We start from the raw sequence: 22614 nt of genomic DNA, 5'->3' as shown, positions 1-22614 counted from the left end.
TGGACAATACGAGGCACAATGCCTTGCCCTATTGGGCGTTCTGTGAGTTACACGTTGATTATGCAGATATGGGAGAAAAATGCAATTGTTCACAATACGTAATAGTTGTAGTGTGCCCTTTTTCATGATGGGTTGATGTTGGACTACATCTTTGGTGCACAGGGTTTTCCCTTGATGGGGTGGCTGCGATATATTAAAATCTGACAACGGCACCTACTTTTTCAATGAGCTCTTTAAAGAAATCACAGCACTACTTGGCATTAAACACTGGATGTGCTCAATTTACTACCCTCAAGCAAACAACGTTGTGGAATTAATCAACAGCCTTCTTAAAAGCAAGCTCTCCAAGCTCTGCACCACTTTAAAGAAAAACTGGGTGCATTGCTTGCCCCTGGCCATGTTCAAATAGCACGCTCAGCCAAGTAAAGGCCATCATCTTTCACCATACAAAATAGTCACTGGCAGGTGCATGCACACACCCATCTCCCCAGTTAGGAGGGCATCCGATGCTGCAGCGGTTCTGGGTGAGGAATTCAAAGAATACTGAACAAACCTGACACGTGCAATCAAATATGTCTCCCGACAGATCACACCTCCTTGCCAAGACAATACACAAGGTACTGCAGAGCAACTTGCCACAGATACCATGCCTGCCCAACCACTGCTGCCAGGTGACCTAATATATGTCAAGAGCTTTGTACATAAATGGAACAACCTTAGTTTTTATGGCCCTTATGAAGTGGTGTTTTCCATCACTCTTGCAGTAAAGGGAAAGGGCTCCAATATTGGATTCACCTCTCAGATGGTCGTATGGCACTCCCAAATTCCTCACCAGTGTCCTAAAATAAATAACCAATCCATCTCGCAATAACTACCTCAAATTGATAATGTAACTGCATGTCCCGGAGAATAAACATGCATTGCTGCTAAAAGCATAAGCACTTATAAGTAAAATAATCTCTCTCTCTCCCCTCCCCCGTTTTTGTTCCCTCGATAGCAGTGTACGACATGGAGCGCTCAATGTCAAATAATTCATTGTATGTTCAGAAAAAGGATATATATATATTGTTAATTCTAGATGGTTATATTCTTACACTTGTGGCTTACACTTCACTGCCATCCTTTTTACCATACTAATGTTTATGTTAAGAATCTATTGGGGTGCATCTTTTATCTGGGCAAGCCATCGTAATGAGGGGAGGACGGGGACCTGAAGGGAAGTGCACTGCTAAATGCAACTGCACTGTCAAATGCAAATGAAACCAACAACGCAACTGTACACATGTATAATACTTACCAAATAAGTAATAGCAGTGTCAACATGCAAGCAGATATACCTGGCCAAATAAGTGTGTGCATGAGAAAAAAGTTAGAAATATTATTTCCCACAATCGGGAGAAGGTGGCACACTCGAGCTTTGCACCCACTCTGGCTTCTCTGCCACGAGGATGCAGTTCAAAACATAAGTATCTAGGCTTTCTGCGCCAAAGTCTCTTTCCCAATAAAAGTCTCTTATTGCAGACTGCCTGGTGTAATAAACAAGTACCAAAGTTCCTTTCTCATCATGATTTTGACATTCACAAGTTCTCAGGTTTATTATTCACCATGGGTCTCCCTCAGTCAGGCTCGGACCCCCTTAAACACAAGTTCACAATTGGTCTCCCTCGATCAGGCACGGGCCACGGGTAACCCTTGATCGGGCTTAGACCTTATAATCTCACTTTCTTTGCTTTTTGATTTCCAAATTCGAAGCCTTTCGACTGTGCAATGCATTTTTCTTAAACCATTTCAGGGCCACTTCGATTCACTTCATCCATAAGTTTCACTTTATTGCTTTTGTTTCCGCCACTTCTTGGCTGGGTACATCACCCAGAGACCTTCCGGACCACTCTGTTACTTTGTCTCATACCTTCTCTGATTCCTATTAAAGTTCAAACAATCAATTGAGCTTTACTCGCGTCTTTCATCACATGTGTAAATATTATTCACTCTTGTGCTCTTCATACCATGTTGCTGCTTGCAACCTTGACTTCAACACAGACCGGTCTTGCATCAGTCACCCCAATTCACTGGCTGTTTTGATTTCTCTGATTCCGCTTTGAACCTGGAGCCAAGGATGGTACCACAGCGGCTGCTACTCCTCCCTGATTCGGCCAGTCATGCAGGAGGGCCCTGGTATCTCCGACACACAATGCAGGATTCTTAAGTCTGGTTTCCTGGCCTTACGTCTTTTAATCTGAAGGTCACTGGAAAAAAACAGTTTCTTGCCAGAAAGGCCAAGGGTATCTCCCTCCTTGCTCCCCCTTCTTGGTTTGCAGCCATTCTCCCCTCGTTCAGCTGCTGTCTGGAAAACAATGTTCCTTCAAGTGCTTAGCCTCGCTCTGCTTGTGCTTTCGTACTCCACCTTTTATCCATGTGAGGAAGCTTAATGGAAGTAAGGTGGGCCACCCCCGGGGTCTGAATCCAAAGGCGATGGCCGTGACCTAGTCATCTGAGAGAGATCCCTGGGGACTAGCGGGTGAGTCACCCTCTGGTTTCTCACAGATACGAAGAGGAAGTAGTGGCATTTTGGGGAAGACATGTGTACAAATATGGACAGAGCATGTCACAAAACTGACATCGATTACAGCAATGGAGACGCCAGTGAAAGTGCACCATGAGGAGAGCTATGTGTTGTGCTTCCACAGTAAAGGAACTGCATTTGTCAGCGCCAACGAGCGATGCAACAGAACATTGTTGATTCGAGACCTTAAAAGGGGAAAAGCAGCAATGATGGACTACTACTGGGTCTGTGGCCAACAAGCGTACTTGCACCTCCCACCATCATGGAGGGGCTACAGTTCGCTGGCCACGCTGCACTCAGCACTACTGGAATTCCCTGAAGAACACTTGAAAGTGAGGCCAATACCTGACACAGAACCAACAGTTTCCCTGGCGTTCGAAGAACAGAACCCAATTCCACCGCCAGAATTTTGTATCCTCCCCGGGAAGAGCCAATATGATAAGCTGCGAAGGAAAGTGAGAAAATCAAGCTATCTATCAAAAGACTCAACAGCACTGCTGGGGGAGATACCTGAAGAATATACCCATTGTTTAGCTCTTCAGAAATATTTTCTACCTCACTCTTGCTGCCCGGCGTACAGGCAAGAGCTAATGCTAAATTGCTGCAGATCGTATGCTGGGAACTGGTCCAGTTGGAAAATGACACTGAACATGGGTTCAACGCCATACAGATCGAGCTGCATGCCATAAGGTTGATGACGATGCAGAACAGAAACATCTGGTATATGCTGACCGATATGGACGGAGGCGTGCACATTTCTGCCTCCTGAAGATGCAGAAAATGGAGCTTGTCTCATTTAATATTGGCGGTTTACGGCCTAGGAGTGCAAATGAAGAAAGAAGGTTGTATTCAAGGAGGGGATTGGTTTGATCTTGAATTTGACAGTGCCCCATCCTGGCTGAGGATGCTAGTGAAGATGCTGGTGCCTGTCATCGTGTTAATTCTGGTTCTTTTCTGCATGTGCCAAATGGGAGTCGGATGTTGTGCCAAAGCAGTGCCTAGTAGCACAATGATGATGGTTTCAATTGATGTTTTAAAAGAACCCCATAATACAAAAGAGAAAGAAATACAAACTGACCAACCTATCCCCCACATGGTCCCCATACCCCATGAAGATGAAGTAAATAGACTGTACCACACGATTGTTGTTCCTCCCCCTGACCCAGAAAATCATAAAGAAGTATGGGTAGACTTAGCCAGGGATGGGGGAGGAATCTACATGATATGCACCCCCGAAGAATATGCACAAGCAGGGGAAAGCCTGCGGGATGTATCTAGGGTATGGATGCCAATAAATGGAACACCACCATATGAACCTACAGTAAGGAGGGAAAATGAATGCAAGTATGCAGAGGTATTTTTTACGTAGATTTAGTGCGCACATATAAGGAGCCGCCATTTTTGTAGTTATGGTAGATAGATTCGGCCCTGCATGGCTGCGTGGTAAACACAGGCCCGACGAAGAAGCCAGAACAGGTCCAAGCACTGATGGTAGAAAGGCCTCTGTTGCTTATTCCAATAGAAACTTCTCTTTGTTCCTCAACTGTTGCAAATACTTGTTATCCCAGAAAGGGATGCACCCTACAAGGCTGCGAGACAGCACCAGGTGCCTCACTGTGCACATTCATCACAGCCAGGCTAAAATTTGTAATTGCCATATTTCCATAGTGAGGATTTGTTCTGCTAATTAACTAACTAGGATTCTCAATTCAATGGCATCTAATTGAGGAGCAAACGTTTGTGTACCCAATCATTCAAATCACTTCTAAAGAATGGAATTAAATAGAACTGAATTGCAACCGTAACTTGGTGATTGTATCCCATTGTGTAACATTAATAAAGCATGCTTACGATTGACACGTAGCAATTTGGCCGAAATTCAGTCCGAGTATTAGTAACTCTTATATTTATCTCTCTATTATAGAGGATGTAGGTTCAACCTAAATGCCTTGCTAAACTAACAAAAATAGAGTTCACTTGAATTTAAGACTTGGGTAAATCATAAAATTTGCATTTCAACACTTTGTCATGGGCAGTTTCCCTAAAGATGGCCGCCACAAATGGAAACAGAGGTAGGACTACCCCGTTTCCTTGACTCCATTGAATAAACACAATCCATTAGGTTTCCGACCGCAGAAGAACGTGGAAGCTAACACGCATACGGCAAACGCCTAGAATTATGGAGGTAAGCCCTTGAATAGCAGGAATCTGTACGGCCCTAGTGGACTTTATTTGAAACAAAATATGTAGATTATCGGAAAGCTCACGCGATCACCCTTATTTTATCTACAAGAATCATAAATGTGTATCTTATAATATTAGAGTCCGGTCTAATATAGATTTAACCCAAATTGGATGTAAAGAAACAAAGACAGTGATCTAACTACTGCTAACATGCTAACAGGCACACAGACAGTAACAACTATGCATTTATTTATCAGGCAGGGATTTAACCCATGACTTTGGCAACACAGACGGAATAAAATAGGTAAGAGGTGGCCACCCACCATAGAAAGACCACTAATAATGCATTAATATGCAGCCATTCTGTGTGTACTAATGACACATGTGTAAATGAAGAAAACTGTTTTTGCTTATTTCTCCAACTGTACATTTGTGCTGTCTCTGTTTTTTTCCTAACCTTCCTCCCTTTCACCCATCCCGCATTTCTGTGATTTTACAAACAATGGAAATTATTTTTCAACATTACTTTGCTTTTGTGATAACCGGTGTAACATTAATGCTTCTGTGTGATGCCATTTATGTTTTTGATTATTATATTTCTTCCTTGGAAACTCACAATCCAGTGATAATGGAAAAAAAAACATTTTTATTTCATATTGTTCACTACACCATTTTCTTTTGCAAATTAATTAGAATGGATGAACACAATCTGTATATTTTGTTTGGAAACCAGCCCTGATTTGAGAAAGGCGCTGTAGTCGTTGTAACACGTGTCATCATATAGGGCAACATTCAAAAGAAAAAAGAACAAAACCATCCAATAAAATTTGGAGTGTGGTTTACGTGAAATACAGTGTGACACTTGTAATCTTTTTTGGCGCATAAATATATGAAACAACATAGCACTACATAAACGGAGTAGAGGAACCTACTTTCTCCGTTTCACGTTTCATATCTATGCGACAGCCTGTGAGTTTGAATTACTAAGGACCAAGGGGCGCTTGGGTCCGCTTGTTGGTACTGACCAAAAGGTTCCTCATCATTTTTGACAAAAAATATGAAGGCAAATTGCTTTGCTCTCGATCTGGCCTCTACATGTGGTGGTGTGCAGAGGAGAGAGAGAAATGTTCATTACACTGTTCCTCGTCACAGTGCTTATTTTGTAAGGGCGGGAGTTCAGGGGTGGAGTCACATCCACGGAAAAGAGAGCCATACTAGCCATCTGTACACAGGGAACGAGGAGGAACTAAAATATTTTGTTACATATTTGGGTCCAGAGTGGTTGCATTGTTTCCAGTCTGACAAGATAAGGACTATGGTGAATGGACAGGACCATGGCCACCGCTGGAAGGTTACAACAGAAGTAGAAGCAGGATGTGACAAGTGGGTGAAGGTATTGTATAAGTATGTGCGATTTAATATTTTATATTTTGATATGCTATAGAAAAAGCATGCTCAAAAGTACATGAACAAGACAGCAACAAATACACCACATCCCTTACTCACGATTAAAGAGTACTTGAAATATAAATTTCTAGGCACTCCAAGACCCTCTGGGTAGAGCCAGCGGTGAACAAAAATTCAGTTAAAATATATAAAATAAACAAGTCCTGGTGTGTTTATAAAGCTTCAACAATACTATAGGGACACAGTAGATTAAATTTAAATGATAGCGGAGCTACAGGTTTTAATACATTACCCATGGGTATATTTTAGAAACATAACCTTACCTGCTCATCCAAAAAACTCCTGTTGAATAGACTTTCTTTGATATTGTTCTGTTTGTTAGCCTCTTGCGTTCTGTGTTCACAGTCTAGAGCAGTGTTCCTGCTGTGACTCAGAGGGTCACTGGCATCAATGGATTCTTTTGTGGGACCACCTGATGGTTGTATGATTCCATCCTGAGTTTGACGAGGTGCATCTCTTGGGGCTTGGCTGTAAAGACAAACACACGTATAAATTATACATGGTTTTTCCATAGTAAAATGAAACTGCTAACGTTGTGGGTCACCTTTTAAAATGATTCCCCTTACTGTACTAATAACCATACTCTTATTTATTTATTTCTTTTTCACAGAATTTCCAGCATACTCAATTGAGTATTCGCTGATATTTACAATGGTCGGCTTGGAAGGAATTCAATGAATACAATTTGGAATCTCAGATCAACAACTTGCTGTAAAATTACAAACACAATACAATGCTCGTGGGGCACGTTCACCAGAGGGTTTCTAGGCAAAGTTTCTACCACATCGTGTCTTTCAAACTAGAGCACAGTTAGGCAGATTGGACATGCATATAGACAAGTGGAGTCAGCGACATAGACCCAGAGTCTTGCCTTACATAAAATTTGAAAGCCCAATTTAGTCTGTTTTTTGGGAAGAGTAATGGGTGGTTACGTCGATGTCACCAGTTTCACAATCCTTAGTTTTCCTTTACAAATCCAGGGGACTCATATCCCCATTGTCTCCACCCCAGAAAAACGGCATGGTTCTGTTCCTTTAAAGTAAAGTTTATTTACTTTCTTTGGACGAGTTCTTCTGAACCCACTGTGCTAGTTTATTCTGAGTACATCGGCTTTACCAGAAGTCTGTCCACATTAAGGTTTTAATTCTGATCCGCATTCACACTTTCTTCAGCACCCATGACCTCTCACCCTATTCAATTAAAGGGAGTCATGTCTATCCTTGAACGGTATCGGGTCATTCCATCAAATCCAAAGCATCGGCAGACCATACCATTGAAAAAATGCATTGGAAAAAAACATTTAATTAATTTTTTTAAATGGTAAAGGGTTTAGTTTAGTAAAAATGCTGTTTTAAGGTTATGAAAATGGGACGGGGCAACCCCCATTTAAAAAAAAAAAGAAAATCCATTTTTTTCAATGCTTTTTGAATGGTATCACCTTTACGCAGACCTGTGTACTGGTCTGAATTTGTTGGGTAAGGTATATGAGCAACCTGGGGCTAAAGTCAATAAAGGTTAGATGGGGTTGTGAACACTCAAAAGTGATATGTACAGTTCAGATTTCACAAAATAGAAATATGACAATGAAATAAGACATGTAACAAAGAAAGATATTCACTAAATCCAAAAGCATTCAAAAGATGCTGTAAATTACACAAACATTGCTCAGCCAACACTATGAGTTTGGAGCTTGCATTTCCATGTGTACTATTTTCAGAACATTTATAAAAAGTGCAAACACATTGTCGCAAAGTGTGATTATGGTGGCCTGTAAGGGACATATAACCCTAACCACTAGAGCTGACATGCTTTCTGAAATATCATGCACTCATATTTTATTACAAGCTACAGTAGAGAAAAAGCCAGCTTCGCTTAGGAATGAATGGCAGAGATGATTTCATCTGTGGTCCGAGAAGCAGCTGGGACTGCACTAGGAAGGTCACGCAGGCCGTTATGAAGAGCTTCCTAATAAACCGTTCTTGGTATCCCTACATATTATCCCCACCAAAAATATTGCCGTACATATGGTCGTTTGTCTCGCATAGGCAATATTTTTGGGGGGGATAATTTGTGGGAGCAGAGGTTGCAGGGGTGTCCCCTGCACATTTAGAAATAATGCACGGTGTCCCCCGTAGGGTCCATGGCTCAATATAGCTGCAAAAATATGGCGATATTTTTGTATCGCAATATTTTTGCGGGGATATTAACACGTGGAACCCCGTTCTCTACATGTGCAAGTTGACAGCTCTGAGTGGCTTTAGTCACTCGAGATTGTATGAAGTCACTGGACGCAGTTCAAATCTTCATTCGGGAAAGGTGACTGGAGACTTGCATGGCCACTAGAGGGCAGCGGTGCGCCCTACCCTTTTCTGGAGAGGTTTTCCCTTCTGCTCCCTGTGATGCAAGGAGACATGGAGAAGCTCCCACTGCGGGGAATGAGAGGAAGACAGGAAAGTCAGATCTTGGAGTGGTATAGCTCCAGCATCGTCTTAGAACAGGAGGCTGGACTACAATAATTCTACACATGTTCTAGATTCTGCTGTACGAGTTATTGGGTAAAAACTCATTAAAACTCTTTGTAAAAAATAACTCATCGAAATAATTCACTACACGCGAAAAGCGTTCATCCAACATCTACTTTAAGATGGCTAGCTTATAGTTAACTTCTAAGAAATAAACGATTTTCATCAGAACCAATGGAATTGTAAAGACAAGTCTTTTACTTGACAAGTTCTAAGATAGATCTTATGATATGGTAAAATTAAGAATAGCTGTTTCACCCCGAAGTTGTATATATGACTTGTTGTGGAATGGAATGCTGTGTTGCTGATAGTGACTATCGATATGCACCTTATGGCTCGTTGAATGCTTCATAGCGGTGTTCCTGAATAAACAGACAGTTTTGTTGTTGTTTTTTTTACCCAATGTAAAGTGCCCGATTGGAAAAACAACGGGAATACTGTAATGAGGTGCTTTACTAATGCTTCAACATGTACTGTCTACTCGTTTTGTTAAAGTTTGTATGCTAGGTGGGATGATGTTTGTGACTTTGCAGGCATAATGACTGCATGCTTAAACCGGTTGCTATGATGAAAAGGGAGGTATGACGCAGATATATAGCTGAATGCTTTCATCAAATGTTTAGGTTCTCTGAGATTTAGTGATGGTAATGGAAAATTGCTACGCTGTGGTTTCATTGTTAATGTCCACCAATTGAGTAATGTGGAACTACTTTCATATTTGTATGATATGATAGGTTATTTATAACGGGCTTAATACCCAGAGGTTTCTAAGTGCAGACCCGGGGATCGAACCTGTGTTGATCTATGTTGTCTTGCTTCAAATGAGAGAATGTTGCCCCTGAGCTATCCTATCGAGACTATAATGTTATACTGACAGTATGTGTTTACAATTGCTACATATCTCTATTTTCGATTCCCATTCCTCTTTATGAAATGTTGCATGCATGAAACTACATAGATGATCAGCGGAACCCGATGTGCTAAAGCAAATTGATATGCATGTTCAGATTCAATTTGCACTATGATACTGACGGGTGGATTGGGGTATACTTGTCCTACGAATGCGTCAGTTATGAGGACTGTTTGGGGGTAGGTATTAGAGTTGTGCTACTGAAGAATGTTAAGGGACTCTGATTGGAGGGAACTGACTGAGTTTGTCAAGGCCAGAGGGTGTGGTATACAGTGTATGTACTTAGTGCATAAGATGTAGGAGGGGGGGGGGGTGAAGGAAGGGTTCTTTGTAGGGAGGTAAAGGGGTTAATTGAAGTAGTTAGATTATATAGTTAGTTTGTGCATTTTTGATACATTTGAATTCTTCAAATTTTAAGTGAGGGTCTATCTAGTTGGGTTATATCATAGGTTAATAGATAAGTGGGCTTGGCTGTACATAATATTAAGTAGATGATTGGGGTCTTAAGGTATGATTAATATACTAAGATAGAGATGTAAATAATGACATTAATAAGAATATAGGGGTGTGAAGTTGGATGGTGGTATGTATAAGGATTACTCAGACACAAAGAGATGGGAGTATTGAAGGTGTGAGGAGTAGTTATTGATAGTATGTTTGACTACTGAGCATAGGCAACTGGTAGGCATGGTTCAGAATATTGAAGTTTATGTAAATAAGGGAACTCATAAAGAGCCTGATGGATATCAGACTGTGTTATTGGTTTTATATTTCAGTTATTTGTTGACTATTTGTATGTCTTTTTGTTTCTATATTGTGCTGTTTCGTTCGTTTTTCTCTGTTTCTCTTTTTCCCCCTTGATTTCTTTGTTCTTTATATAATGGACTACTTGTTGTTGAAAATGAAAAGGGTACATTTTATAATGAAGCAGCCTCCAGCCTTCTTAGGATTACTTGTAAGGTTTATTACCACCTTCTCAAGATACCTTTACAGGCAGTTACATCGATTATAAGTAAGTTACATGAATAGGACAAGCACTGGCTCCATCACCTAGGCAGGGGGATTCCTAACTGCCTGGGCTAGAACCCTCACCCATACATTCTGTCATTCAGGCATCAACACTCTACATGACATCACAATATTCCTTCTTGCCTAAGCAGGCAATACACAACACATTTATTTAATTTTTTATGCATAATAAGATAATGTAACTCAGTCAGGCAAGGTGTCGTTGAATTTTTTTTAATGGAATGTGAAGGGCGTGAATTGTGTGTCTAAGAGGAGAAAAGTATTAGCAAGAATCTGGAGGAGTGGAGGAGATATAGTATTTCTTCAGGAAACCCATTTGATTGAAGAATATGAACAATATTTAGCTAATTCCAGGTATTCACAGACAGTGTCTAATTGTTATGTATCTAAATCGAGAGAAGTGAGTATTTTGTCCAGAAGAAGGCTAGCGGTAAACATTGAAAAGGTGGTAAAGGATGATGAGGGCTGCATTTTACTGGCAGATGTAATACATAATGGGGAGAGGTTGTCTATAGGGTCTATTTATGCACCATGCTCCATAAATGCACAATTTCTTTGTACTTTAGGCTGTTTGTTGAAGGAAATGAAAGGGGACAGTATGGTTCTAGGAGGAGATTTTAATACTGTACTAGATAGTAATCTAGATAGGAAGTCCAGCTGTAGGTATACTGGTGAAGGGATTAGTATCTTATTTCATTAATTTACAAAGGAATATAGCTTAGTAGATATCTGGCAGGAAATGCATCATAAGGAGACGTCATATACTTTTCATTCACCAGTACATAATTCACACTCGCACATTGATTATATTCTTATGTCTGACCGTTTAGTTATTAATGTGCAATGTTCGGAGATTAGAGAAAGAGTGATCTCTGAACACTCACTTATTGATATGAGGATGTCAACCATGAATTTTACGGGCACTGAGAAGATATAGAGGTTACAAGCAGGGAGGTTCAAAGATCCAAAGGTCTTAGAGGGGTTAGAAATGTTTATCAGTACATATTTTGATGAAAATATAGATACGACTGATATAAAAGTAGTCTGGGACTGCTTTAAGGCAGTGATTAGAGGGGAACTAATTAATAGATCAGCCACTACTGGGAGGATAGACTTGGAAGTAGTTAAGAAGATGGGACCTGCAGAGACTATGTGCTCTTTCTGGTACTGATAAGGAAAAGAAGAAGTTGAGATTACTGGAAAGAGAATTGATGAATAATTTGGATACAATGGCGGAGAAAGTGATTTCCTATAGTATACAAAAATGTTGGGAGTTTGGGGATACAAATAGAAGGTTTCTGGCAAATAGGTTAAGAGGAATTATGGAAGAATCATGAGTTACATCTCTTCTTACAGATGAGGGGAAAACTTGACTTAAAAACACTAAAGTGTTTGATTGTTTCGGGGAATATTATTTGCGGTTATTTAGGGAAGACTGTTCCCCGAGTGATGTTGATTTGAGAGAGTTCTTTGACAAAGTGAAACTTTAAAATTATCTTTGGAAGACAATTATAGAGTGGAAGCAGACATAGAAGTAAGTAAAGTGGTTGAGGCAATTGAACATCTTAATAGGGGGAAGTAACGGGGACCGGATGGGTTGATATCGGAAATGTATACATTATTTTCAGAACAATTAGCGCCAATATTGTGTAAAGTTTTCAATGATATCTTGCGGTCAGGGGCTATGTGTGAATCAATGAAAGAGGCTTTGATAACGGTTATTCCAAAACGAGATAAAGATAATCGGAAATGTAAGAACTGTAGGTGCATATCGCTATTGAATGTAGATTTGAAATTATTTATGAAGATATGGTCAAATCGGCTATATAGTTGTGTGGGGACCTGATTGATAGATCACAAGCAGGATTTATTCCCGGAAGATATGGTTATGACAATATTAGGTCAATTCTAAATGCGATAAGTTCAAATAATGTTAAGAATTTGGACGCGTTGAGAATTTTTTTGACGCGGAGAAAGCCTTCAGGGTAAATTGGACATTTTTAGATTATACACTGAGGGAAATGTGATTTGGTCCTAAGTTTCTTCAAGCATTTAATTGCCTACATTTGGATATATCTGCAAGAGTGCGTGTAAATGGAGTGACATCAGCAGCGGTTTCTTTATTCAAAGGCACTAGACAAGGCTGTCCATTGTCTCCGTTTCTATTTGATTTGGCGCCAGAATCCTTGGCTGCATATATTAGGCAGAATAAGGACATTAAAGGGATACGAGTGGGTACTACTGAGCTGAAGACATTGACTTATGCGGATGATATGGCTGTACTTATTCAAATCCTTTAGAATGTAGCTCAGTTCTGAAGGCAATGCTAGAAGAAGTAGGGAGGTTGTCGGGACATAAAATCAATTGGACTAAAACAGAGATTTTTCCGCTGTCAAATACATTGTCATGATGCCTGCCCGCGGGAAGCCAGACCAGGCCCAGCAACCCCGGAAGCAGGCATCATGCCATTTGAAGCATGCCCAAAAACCCCAGTTAGGGGCTGTTTGGGTGCAGTTCTGGCGCCTATGGCGCCAGGTTCATAAGGATAAAGTCAGTCCTGGCGCCACGGGTGCCTGGCTCATTACAGAAAACTTACCTAATGCAGACCATGCTGCATACTCACCTGGTGCAGACCATGCTGCACGAAGCCACAAACCAAATGGGGCTTAGGAGGGACTATTTTACCTAAGGGACTACTTTTTTCTCGGGTGGGGGCTGTGGAAGAATACTTACCTGGGACTTCTTCCTAGCCTATTTAAACCACGCCCGGACAGCCACAGGTGCTTCGCGTTATTCTGCATTCAGCAGCGGAACGCTCACCGTGCCTCCAGCATCTTCCAGTCTTCAGCCATGCCCGCTTCAGTCCTGGACCACCTGGAAACGAAAAGAAAGAAGGAGAAGAGGTGCAAACTTGAAACCTTACCTGAATTCTTGATCCATCGCGCCGTCGATCTTGAAGAAGGAGTCATCGCACGTGCATCGTCACGCACCTCGCAGATCCGCGCTGCGCTGCACTCACCATCCAGTGCAGCTTTTCCTCACTCCATCGCAGGCTCAGCATTTCTACACCGCTCTCCGATATCTAAGGGGACAAGAAAAGCCAGGTGAGCACGGGAATGCAAAAGGGCAATACAAACTACCCCCAAAGACTTACTGGATTACCACGGGGGGTACTCACCTCATCTCGGGTCGGCGCAGCTAACTCTGCATCACCGCCGCACCCCGGCCCCTAAGGGGAAACCACTGGACATTACAAGCAACCCCCAAAGACTTACCTGATTTACCGCGGGGGGTACTCACCTCATATCGGGTCGGCGCAGTTAACTCTGCATCATCGCCGTACCCTGGCCCCTAAGGGGAAAACCACTATAGACTTACCTGACTCTCACCAACTGCCCTTTGGACTCTTCGTGGTGGTTAAGTCGGCAACCTACAAGGAATCGGAAAGAGTGAAGATCAGACATTTGAACTCTTACAAACTATTGGATCCTAGAGTCAATACTGGAACTCCCCAATTCCTCCACGCCAGTGAAGTAATTGGTCGTCTACGCGCCCCTGCGCTCGATGCAGGATGGAGAGCCCACCTTTCTAAACCATCAGGTGAGAACAAGAGGGAACATCGGGAGTGGTCAGTGGGAAGACAACGGGAGTGGAAGGTGGGTTAACGCTCGAATTACGGGAGGTTAATTCCCTTTCTCCTTTGCAGAAAGATATTCATACGAGCCGACAAACGAAGTAAGTGGGGGTGTCCAGTGATCTCGGCTCTACGTGGCACCAGGCCGGTCCAGATCGACGTCCCCGTGGGAACCAGGTGAGCGTAACATACATATGATATGAGAATGTTGGGGTTGTGGGAATGCAAGTGGTCTCTAAATGGTGTACAATATTTGGTGGTTCATATTGTAAGAGATTTGAAGGAAATCGTTAGTTGAATATTGACAAGGTTTTAAGTAAGATTACAGTGGTTATTAAAAAATGGGAAGATTATCCTTGACATTGTGGGCCAAAGTGAATGCAATCAAGATGGTACTGTTGCCTAAAATATTGTATGTTATTGAATCACTCCCATTACTAATTGCAAAAGAAACATCTGAAGAAGATTGACAAGGGTTTTCAAGATTTTCTATGGGTAGTTGGTAAACGACCACATTTCTCCAGATACATTTTATTGCGTACGGTTAAAGATGGTTTGGGTATCCTGACCTTTTTAAGTACTATAGGGGCTTCATCATTAAAACGGGTTCTATGTGCTAAAGCAAATTGATATGCATGTTCAGATTCAATTTGCACTATGATACTGACGGGTGGATTGGGGTATACTTGTCCTACGAATGCGTCAGTTATGAGGACTGTTTGGGGGTAGGTATTAGAGTTGTGCTACTGAAGAATGTTAAGGGACTCTGATTGGAGGGAACTGACTGAGTTTGTCAAGGCCAGAGGGTGTGGTATACAGTGTATGTACTTAGTGCATAAGATGTAGGAGGGGGGGGTGAAGGAAGGGTTCTTTGTAGGGAGGTAAAGGGGTTAATTGAAGTAGTTAGATTATATAGTTAGTTTGTGCATTTTTGATACATTTGAATTCTTCAAATTTTAAGTGAGGGTCTATCTAGTTGGGTTATATCATAGGTTAATAGATAAGTGGGCTTGGCTGTACATAATATTAAGTAGATGATTGGGGTCTTAAGGTATGATTAATATACTAAGATAGAGATGTAAATAATGACATTAATAAGAATATAGGGGTGTGAAGTTGGATGGTGGTATGTATAAGGATTACTCAGACACAAAGAGATGGGAGTATTGAAGGTGTGAGGAGTAGTTATTGATAGTATGTTTGACTACTGAGCATAGGCAACTGGTAGGCATGGTTCAGAATATTGAGGTTTATGTAAATAAGGGAACTCATAAAGAGCCTGATGGATATCAGACTGTGTTATTGGTTTTATATTTCAGTTATTTGTTGACTATTTGTATGTCTTTTTGTTTCTATATTGTGCTGTTTCGTTCGTTTTTCTCTGTTTCTCTTTTTCCCCCTTGATTTCTTTGTTCTTTATATAATGGACTACTTGTTGTTGAAAATGAAAAGGGTACATTTTATAATGAAGCAGCCTCCAGCCTTCTTAGGATTACTTGTAAGGTTTATTACCACCTTCTCAAGATACCTTTACAGGCAGTTACATCGATTATAAGTAAGTTACATGAATAGGACAAGCACTGGCTCCATCACCTAGGCAGGGGGATTCCTAACTGCCTGGGCTAGAACCCTCACCCAAACATTCTGTCATTCAGGCATCAACACTCTACATGACATCACAATATTCCTTCTTGCCTAAGCAGGCAATACACAACACATTTATTTAATTTTTTATGCATAATAAGATAATGTAACTCAGTCAGGCAAGGTGTCGTTGAATTTTTTTTAATGGAATGTGAAGGGCGTGAATTGTGTGTCTAAGAGGAGAAAAGTATTAGCAAGAATCTGGAGGAGTGGAGGAGATATAGTATTTCTTCAGGAAACCCATTTGATTGAAGAATCTGAACAATATTTAGCTAATTCCAGGTATTCACAGACAGTGTCTAATTGTTATGTATCTAAATCGAGAGAAGTGAGTATTTTGTCCAGAAGAAGGCTAGCGGTAAACATTGAAAAGGTGGTAAAGGATGATGAGGGCTGCATTTTACTGGCAGATGTAATACATAATGGGGAGAGGTTGTCTATAGGGTCTATTTATGCACCATGCTCCATAAATGCACAATTTCTTGGTACTTTAGGCTGTTTGTTGAAGGAAATGAAAGGGGACAGTATGGTTCTAGGAGGAGATTTTAATACTGTACTAGATAGTGATCTAGATAGGAAGTCCAGCTGTAGGTATACTGGTGAAGGGATTAGTATCTTATTTCATTAATTTACAAAGGAATATAGCTTAGTAGATATCTGGCAGGAAATGCATCATAAGGAGACGTCATATACTTTTCATTCACCAGTACATAATTCACACTCGCACATTGATTATATTCTTATGTCTGACCGTTTAGTTATTAATGTGCAATGTTCGGAGATTAGAGAAAGAGTGATCTCTGAACACTCACTTATTGATATGAGGATGTCAACCATGAATTTTACGGGCACTGAGAAGATATAGAGGTTACAAGCAGGGAGGTTCAAAGATCCAAAGGTCTTAGAGGGGTTAGAAATGTTTATCAGTACATATTTTGATGAAAATATAGATACGACTGATATAAAAGTAGTCTGGGACTGCTTTAAGGCAGTGATTAGAGGGGAACTAATTAATAGATCAGCCACTACTGGGAGGATAGACTTGGAAGTAGTTAAGAAGATGGGACCTGCAGAGACTATGTGCTCTTTCTGGTACTGATAAGGAAAAGAAGAAGTTGAGATTACTGGAAAGAGAATTGATGAATAATTTGGATACAATGGCGGAGAAAGTGATTTCCTATAGTATACAAAAATGTTGGGAGTTTGGGGATACAAATAGAAGGTTTCTGGCAAATAGGTTAAGAGGAATTATGGAAGAATCATGAGTTACATCTCTTCTTACAGATGAGGGGAAAACTTGACTTAAAAACACTAAAGTGTTTGATTGTTTCTGGGAATATTATTTGCGGTTATTTAGGGAAGACTGTTCCCCGAGTGATGTTGATTTGAGAGAGTTCTTTGACAAAGTGAAACTTTAAAATTATCTTTGGAAGACAATTATAGAGTGGAAGCAGACATAGAAGTAAGTAAAGTGGTTGAGGCAATTGAACATCTTAATAGGGGGAAGTAACGGGGACCGGATGGGTTGATATCGGAAATGTATACATTATTTTCAGAACAATTAGCGCCAATATTGTGTAAAGTTTTCAATGATATCTTGCGGTCAGGGGCTATGTGTGAATCAATAAAAGAGGCTTTGATAACGGTTATTCCAAAACGAGATAAAGATAATCGGAAATGTAAGAACTGTAGGTGCATATCGCTATTGAATGTAGATTTGAAATTATTTATGAAGATATGGTCAAATCGGCTATATAGTTGTGTGGGGACCTGATTGATAGATCACAAGCAGGATTTATTCCCGGAAGATATGGTTATGACAATATTAGGTCAATTCTAAATGCGATAAGTTCAAATAATGTTAAGAATTTGGACGCGTTGAGAATTTTTTTGACGCGGAGAAAGCCTTCAGGGTAAATTGGACATTTTTAGATTATACACTGAGGGAAATGTGATTTGGTCCTAAGTTTCTTCAAGCATTTAATTGCCTACATTAGGATATATCTGCAAGAGTGCGTGTAAATGGAGTGACATCAGCAGCGGTTTCTTTATTCAAAGGCACTAGACAAGGCTGTCCATTGTCTCCGTTTCTATTTGATTTGGCGCCAGAATCCTTGGCTGCATATATTAGGCAGAATAAGGACATTAAAGGGATACGAGTGGGTACTACTGAGCTGAAGACATTGACTTATGCGGATGATATGGCTGTACTTATTCAAATCCTTTAGAATGTGGCTCAGTTCTGAAGGCAATGCTAGAAGAAGTAGGGAGGTTGTCGGGACATAAAATCAATTGGACTAAAACAGAGATTTTTCCGCTGTCAAATACATTGTCATGATGCCTGCCCGCGGGAAGCCAGACCAGGCCCAGCAACCCCGGAAGCAGGCATCATGCCATTTGAAGCATGCCCAAAAACCCCAGTTAGGGGCTGTTTGGGTGCAGTTCTGGCGCCTATGGCGCCAGGTTCATAAGGATAAAGTCAGTCCTGGCGCCACGGGTGCCTGGCTCATTACAGAAAACTTACCTAATGCAGACCATGCTGCATACTCACCTGGTGCAGACCATGCTGCACGAAGCCACAAGCCAAATGGGGCTTAGGAGGGACTATTTTACCTAAGGGACTACTTTTTTCTCGGGTGGGGGCTGTGGAAGAATACTTACCTGGGACTTCTTCCTAGCCTATTTAAACCACGCCCGGACAGCCACAGGTGCTTCGCGTTATTCTGCATTCAGCAGCGGAACGCTCACCGTGCCTCCAGCATCTTCCAGTCTTCAGCCACGCCCGCTTCAGTCCTGGACCACCTGGAAACGAAAAGAAAGAAGGAGAAGAGGTGCAAACTTGAAACCTTACCTGAATTCTTGATCCATCGCGCCGTCGATCTTGAAGAAGGAGTCATCGCACGTGCATCGTCACGCACCTCGCAGATCCGCGCTGCGCTGCACTCACCATCCAGTGCAGCTTTTCCTCACTCCATCGCAGGCTCAGCATTTCTACACCGCTCTCCGATATCTAAGGGGACAAGAAAAGCCAGGTGAGCACGGGAATGCAAAAGGGCAATACAAACTACCCCCAAAGACTTACTGGATTACCACGGGGGGTACTCACCTCATCTCGGGTCGGCGCAGCTAACTCTGCATCACCGCCGCACCCCGGCCCCTAAGGGGAAACCACTGGACATTACAAGCAACCCCCAAAGACTTACCTGATTTACCGCGGGGGGTACTCACCTCATATCGGGTCGGCGCAGTTAACTCTGCATCATCGCCGTACCCTGGCCCCTAAGGGGAAAACCACTATAGACTTACCTGACTCTCACCAACTGCCCTTTGGACTCTTCGTGGTGGTTAAGTCGGCAACCTACAAGGAATCGGAAAGAGTGAAGATCAGACATTTGAACTCTTACAAACTATTGGATCCTAGAGTCAATACTGGAACTCCCCAATTCCTCCACGCCAGTGAAGTAATTGGTCGTCTACGCGCCCCTGCGCTCGATGCAGGATGGAGAGCCCACCTTTCTAAACCATCAGGTGAGAACAAGAGGGAACATCGGGAGTGGTCAGTGGGAAGACAACGGGAGTGGAAGGTGGGTTAACGCTCGAATTACGGGAGGTTAATTCCCTTTCTCCTTTGCAGAAAGATATTCATACGAGCCGACAAACGAAGTAAGTGGGGGTGTCCAGTGATCTCGGCTCTACGTGGCACCAGGCCGGTCCAGATCGACGTCCCCGTGGGAACCAGGTGAGCGTAACATACATATGATATGAGAATGTTGGGGTTGTGGGAATGCAAGTGGTCTCTAAATGGTGTACAATATTTGGTGGTTCATATTGTAAGAGATTTGAAGGAAATCGTTAGTTGAATATTGACAAGGTTTTAAGTAAGATTACAGTGGTTATTAAAAAATGGGAAGATTATCCTTGACATTGTGGGCCAAAGTGAATGCAATCAAGATGGTACTGTTGCCTAAAATATTGTATGTTATTGAATCACTCCCATTACTAATTGCAAAAGAAACATCTGAAGAAGATTGACAAGGGTTTTCAAGATTTTCTATGGGTAGTTGGTAAACGACCACATTTCTCCAGATACATTTTATTGCGTACGGTTCAAGATGGTTTGGGTATCCTGACCTTTTTAAGTACTATAGGGGCTTCATCATTAAAACGGGTTCCCACTATTTTGGTGGAGAAGGTGGTGAAATCCCAATCTGGTTAGAAAATGGAGAAGGAGATCTGTAGACCATATGCTATGGATACTATATATACAAGGCACAACATTCAGAAGAAAAGTATTAGGCTCCAGCCAATGGGGGCGACTATTAATGCTGGTTTAAGGTGAACTATCAATACTTTGGGGTTAGCTATGGTGCTTCCTTATGGTATAACCAAGCTATACAGTTGAAAAACAAATGTTTACATTGGCAGAGTTGGATTGTGAAAAGTATTCTTAAGGTGAGAGATGTTATGGAAGGCAATAGGGTTTTGAAGAATTGAGAAATAAATGTGGTTTGAACATGAGGGATCTGAGTCGCTACACTGACTTGAAAAACTCTTATATGCCAAATGATGGTAATGATTGACAGAGACTTAGAAGAGAATCCGGGTATTAGGAAGCTGTTTGATGGAGTAGAACATGGAGTGTCTAGTGGGATGGCATTATGCGGCCTAACATATGACAGGCAGAGTGGCATGTGAATTAATTAGCAGGTATTCTCTTGCACATGAACATCTTCCCAGTAACTGGTGAGTAGGCATTCTGCAGTGCCTCAATGAATGGGTAGGCTTTCTCCTACACTGTAACTGATGAGCAGACGTTCATAAACACCGAATGAAAAACACACCACTCATGGTTGAGCATTCTATTGCACAGTAGCTGATGGGAAGGTGTTCAGAGTTTATGTGGCAATATAATACATGGGCAGGCATTTAGTGACACAGTAACTAGTGGATTAGCATTCTGTGGCTCATAATCTGAGGGGTCGTTGTTTAGGGCCCCATTATGTGTTGAGCAGTACCATTAAAAGCCGGCGAGATGTAAAATACTACACAGGCCTCATTACGAGTTTGGTGGTAATTCAGCATCCATAGGACTCCATGGGCATTTATTACACGCCTGCAGTTTTTATCATCCACCAGTTTATAAATCATGAGTTATACACTTCTTGAGGAATTTCTGGGAATACTGTATGCAGTAAATACTGCATAAAAATCCACTGATCTGGGGAGGCAAAATGGAGGATTTAGCTCCAGCTTGCTGCTGGCAGTAAATCCTCCACTTTACCTCTAAATGTATAACCGCCGAACTTGGAATCTATTTTTAAAATCCACCAATTTATAAATCATGAGTTATAAACCTCTTGAGGAATTTCTGGGAATACTGTATGTGGTAAATACTGCATTAGAAATGATTTGGCATTCACAATTCCTACATGTTTTACCTCCACTGCAAACCTGGTGGTTAAAATCCCCCCATCATTAAACACAATGTTGTATCAACGCAGGTGGTAATCTGGGTGAGAGAGAGTGCATAGTGAAATAACAGCAAACATTCTGCACAGACTAATGAGCAAGCATTATGTGAAGATGAAGCAGGGCAGAAGTCTTCTGTGCAGAGTAACTACTGAGTGCTCTCAGAATCAGCATGCATCATTACTCCGATTTCTATTATTCCTTATCCCAGTCCTAACAAAATGAGGTATCACGCCTCTAGAGGTACCTTTTGCCAGAGCCCCCCCAGTAACTTCTCAATTGCTCACATGGGAGGTGCATGTTACACCCGCCCCAGATTAGCTCCTACTGTGCATACGAATCCTGAACGTGGGGAAAGGCTGGTACTGGTACAGGAGGCAATGAGAGAGAAGAGGATAGAGACGGTGAAGAGTAGGACTTTGAGCAATCAATATTACTGGTAAGTAATCAAGGCATTATTATCTCGTCCCTCTTGCACGCCCAAGTCCTAATTGAAAAAGGCTATACCAAGCATCCAGCTTTCGACATAAATCAGACAAAGATAACAGACACACATTACCTGCTTTACTGGCCACATTACAGGTTTGTTTTGCGGTATTTACCGGTAAATAGAGCCTGATTGCATGTGGAATAATGTCTGGCAAAACCTCCAATGTTAACATCCATTCAAGAGTTGGATGTATAAATTGCAGAATGTGCCCTGAGTGTTTTTACATTTTTTCTGCAGAAGTTTAGTGTCAGGGGCCAGAGTCGTGCTTTAAGGCCTGGACGTGTGTTCAATAGATGTTAGAATACTATCTGTTATTACACATATATGCAAGGCATGGATTGGTCGCAGGAGATGTATGTATAATGGATTTGTGGATTAAATAAAATGAGGAGTGGAGGCTATGCCAACAGACTGGCATAGACACGTGACGCACACTGCACAGAACGTACCAACAAACGGGAAGCATTCATTACAATTTCAGTAGCTTCACAAAGCATTCAATACACCCAAAACCGATTTTTTCTAGAAAAAAGGGGATTTATAATCTCAATTATTCAATAAACATAACATATCTCATTCCATTACTTAAACAGAAAGTGAGCATAGGTGGCCGTTTATTTCAGATGGCCAGTTAGGTAATAGGACATTGTCCACTGCGTTTCGAGTTCAGCAACTCTTCATCAGGGAATATCATCTAGATTA

General features: G+C 41.5%; 1 protein-coding gene across 1 annotated transcript in view; it reads right to left on the bottom strand.

The window, feature by feature from the left end:
* C1QH1orf87 (chromosome 1q C1orf87 homolog) overlaps positions 1-22614 on the bottom strand; it is a 333284-nt gene that overhangs the window by 267109 nt on the left and 43561 nt on the right. Inside the window, exon 3 of the mRNA XM_069642765.1 lies at positions 6478-6682. Within this exon, the coding sequence (XP_069498866.1) occupies positions 6478-6682 (205 nt within the window). The remainder of the gene's footprint in view (positions 1-6477; positions 6683-22614) is intronic.

Source organism: Ambystoma mexicanum, chromosome 1q (genome assembly GCF_040938575.1).
Source record: "Ambystoma mexicanum isolate Mex_15411 chromosome 1q, UKY_AmexF1_1, whole genome shotgun sequence".
Lineage (NCBI taxonomy): Eukaryota > Metazoa > Chordata > Amphibia > Caudata > Ambystomatidae > Ambystoma > Ambystoma mexicanum.
The sequence above is the reverse complement of the archived record's forward strand: the minus strand, read 5'-3'. Positions and strand labels throughout refer to the sequence as shown.